The sequence below is a fragment of the Mus caroli genome, unplaced genomic scaffold (genome assembly GCF_978045245.1).
Source record: "Mus caroli unplaced genomic scaffold, Mus_caroli_1 scaffold_9, whole genome shotgun sequence".
NCBI lineage: Eukaryota > Metazoa > Chordata > Mammalia > Rodentia > Muridae > Mus > Mus caroli.
In genome coordinates, this window is record NW_028227264.1 from 21245997 (window position 1) to 21249121 (window position 3125).

General features: G+C 43.5%; 1 protein-coding gene across 1 annotated transcript; it reads left to right on the forward strand.

The window, feature by feature from the left end:
- Positions 1-544: 544 nt before the first annotated feature.
- On the forward strand, positions 545-1576 carry LOC110303951 (trace amine-associated receptor 3). Its single transcript, XM_021175198.2, has one exon. It carries the CDS (start codon positions 545-547, stop codon positions 1574-1576), a length of 1032 nt encoding a protein of 343 aa, XP_021030857.1.
- Positions 1577-3125: the final 1549 nt, after the last annotated feature.

Here is a 3125-nt window from a genome sequence, read left to right on the forward strand (position 1 = left end):
TCTTTCTTATTTCTTACTGTAGCTGTCTTCAGACACTTCAGCAGAGGGAGTCAGATCTCGTTATGGATAGTTTTGAGCCACCATGTGGTTGCTGGGATTTGAACTCAGGACCTTTGGAAAAGCAGTCAGTGCTCTTACCCACTGAGCCATCTCACCAGCCCATATTTCATTTTTCTAATGCAGAAAATAAGCGCAGTAGGTATAATTTTGAATTTTAAAAAATGTATTCTATTCTTAATGTATGGGTGCTCTGTTTGCGTGCCAGAAGAGGGTATCAGATTGTTTTATAGATGGTTGTGAGGCGTCTTCTGGTTACTTGGAATTGAACTCAGGACCTATGGAAGATCAGCCAGTGTTCTTAACCACTGAGCTATTGCACCAGCCCCTAGTTCTGAATTTTTAAATTAATGGTATTTAGTGTGAATTTAAGGCAGATGACTTTGAACATTAATGTACTCCTGGCAGGTGAAGTTCACTGGGATAATTTGAAGAAAAGAAGAAACCCTGACTTCGTCCTGGAAAGGAACTTGAAGGATAAAGCACCATGGATCTAATATACATTCCCGAAGACTTATCCAGCTGTCCAAAATTTGGAAATAAATCCTGCCCTCCCACCAACCGCTCTTTCCGTGTCCGCATGATAATGTACCTGTTTATGACTGGAGCCATGGTTATCACCATCTTTGGAAACTTGGTGATAATCATTTCCATATCGCATTTCAAACAGCTACATTCTCCCACCAACTTTCTGATCCTCTCCATGGCAACCACGGACTTCCTGCTGGGTTTTGTCATCATGCCTTACAGTATGGTGAGATCAGTGGAGAGCTGCTGGTATTTCGGAGACAGCTTTTGCAAATTCCACGCGAGCTTCGACATGATGCTAAGCCTGACGTCCATATTCCACCTGTGCTCCATCGCGATCGACCGGTTTTATGCAGTGTGTGACCCTTTGCACTACACCACCACCATGACGGTATCCATGATCAAAAGACTGCTGGCTTTTTGCTGGGCAGCCCCAGCTCTCTTTTCGTTTGGTTTAGTTCTGTCAGAGGCCAATGTTTCTGGTATGCAGAGCTACGAGATTCTTGTTGCTTGCTTCAATTTCTGTGCGCTTACGTTCAACAAATTTTGGGGGACCATACTGTTCACTACTTGCTTCTTCACTCCTGGCTCCATCATGGTTGGTATTTATGGTAAAATTTTTATTGTTTCTAGACGACATGCTCGAGCCCTCAGCGATATGCCTGCGAACACAAAAGGAGCATTAGGGAAAACCCTGTCTAAGAAAAAGGACAGGAAAGCAGCTAAGACCCTGGGCATCGTCATGGGGGTGTTTCTAGCGTGCTGGCTGCCTTGCTTCCTGGCTGTTTTGATTGATCCATATTTAGACTACTCCACGCCCATCATAGTGCTCGATCTTCTGGTATGGCTCGGGTACTTCAACTCTACTTGCAACCCCCTCATCCATGGCTTTTTTTACCCGTGGTTTCGGAAAGCTCTTCAGTTTATAGTGTCAGGAAAAATATTTCGCTCTAATTCAGACACTGCAAATCTTTTTCCTGAAGCACATTAAGGAAACAAACCAGCCAAACAAACAAACAAACCAAACGAATGAAACCAAACTAAACCAAACCAAAACGAGAATAAATAAGAACTGAATACAGAAAGTGAAAGACATTATTGTGACCCTTAGAAAAGCCAGGAGTGGTGGTTTAAATGAGAATGGTCCCTGTTGGTCACAGGTTTGACTATGTGACCCCCCCCCCAGCGGATGGAGGTGTTTTGGGAGGGCTAAGAGGTATGGTCTTACTGGAAGGAGTGTGGCTGGGGGTGGGTTTTGAGGTTTCAGTAGCCCAGCCATTCCCAGTTTGGGCTTTCTCTTTGCCTAGAACTTGCATCAAGATGTAAGCCTTTGGCTACTTCAGTGCCATGCCTACCTTCCTACTGCCATGCTTTCATTATGGTGATCATGGGCTCACCCTCAGAAAATTTAAACCCCAGTAAACCATTTCTTCTAGAAGTTGCCTTGGTCATGTGTCTCTACACAGCAATAGAAAAGTAACAAAACACCAGGTCGCTGCAAATATTGCTCTATCTATGACACTTCAGCAACTGCAGTTGTGTATGCTGCCAAGAAATCCTTCTACAAGCTTTAACCAGTTAATCAATATGTCCATTGATTAATTAACTCTGCATCCAGCATGTAGGCTGCTAAACAACAACAACAATAAAAAAGCTGTGCAAACGAAATATGAAGTGTAAGATGGAATAAATGCATACCTATGGGTCAAAGACTGATACCAGAATAAAGAATTCTGTTTTAAGAACCCAAGGGAAGATCCTTATGATCTGTTGGTGGTTTTAGTGAACTGCTTCATTCGACTTGATTCTCTGGAATGCCTTAGTTCCTATGCTAGGTGTTTCTGTCCTTCCTGACCTCTCTCCCTCTGTAGACAGACTGTTAAAGCAGTGCTTCTCAGCCTTTCTAATGCTGCAACCTTTTAATGCAGACTACAAACATGAATTTATTTTGTTGCTACTTCAGAACTGCTATTTTGCTACTGTTATAAATTGCAGTGTAAATATCTTATACACAGAACATCTGATATGTAACCCCTGTAAAAGGGTCTCCAAAGGGGTAGTGACCCACAGGTTGAGAACTTCTGTGTTAAAGAGCCCTTGCTGTCCAGCGTGTACATAGTGTTTTGCCAGTGGGATGCAGCAGTAAGGTGTCAGCAAATACAGGAAGGATGAAATGAGTCCCACTTTTCACATAGGTATTTACTGCAAATCTGCCCCAGGCTGGCTGTGATTTTCAGAAAAGGCCATCTGCTGTCCACACAGCCCAGCCACCTGTGGACATTCCTTAACTGTGCCCTCCCACTTGCAAGAGATCTGGTCTAGCAAGAGTGCCAAACTGCCGTTGGTCTTGGGTACCAGGTTGTCTCTTGCTGTGTCCCTTAAACCAATTTCCACGTTCGACTTTGTAAATAATCCCTTTGTTAAATGTGTCTCAGACTGCAGGGTGGCAGTACTATCTCTTCCCTGTCGAACATCTCATGAACAAGAATGTTGTATTGTTTCAAGGAGAAGTTTTGAAAGTCCTCTTGCAGGTGGCTAGT

What these genes read in the sequence shown, in the direction of transcription:
- LOC110303951 (XM_021175198.2), top strand. Translation starts at nt 545, where the DNA reads ATGGATCTAATATACATTCCCGAAGACTTATCCAGCTGTCCAAAATTT.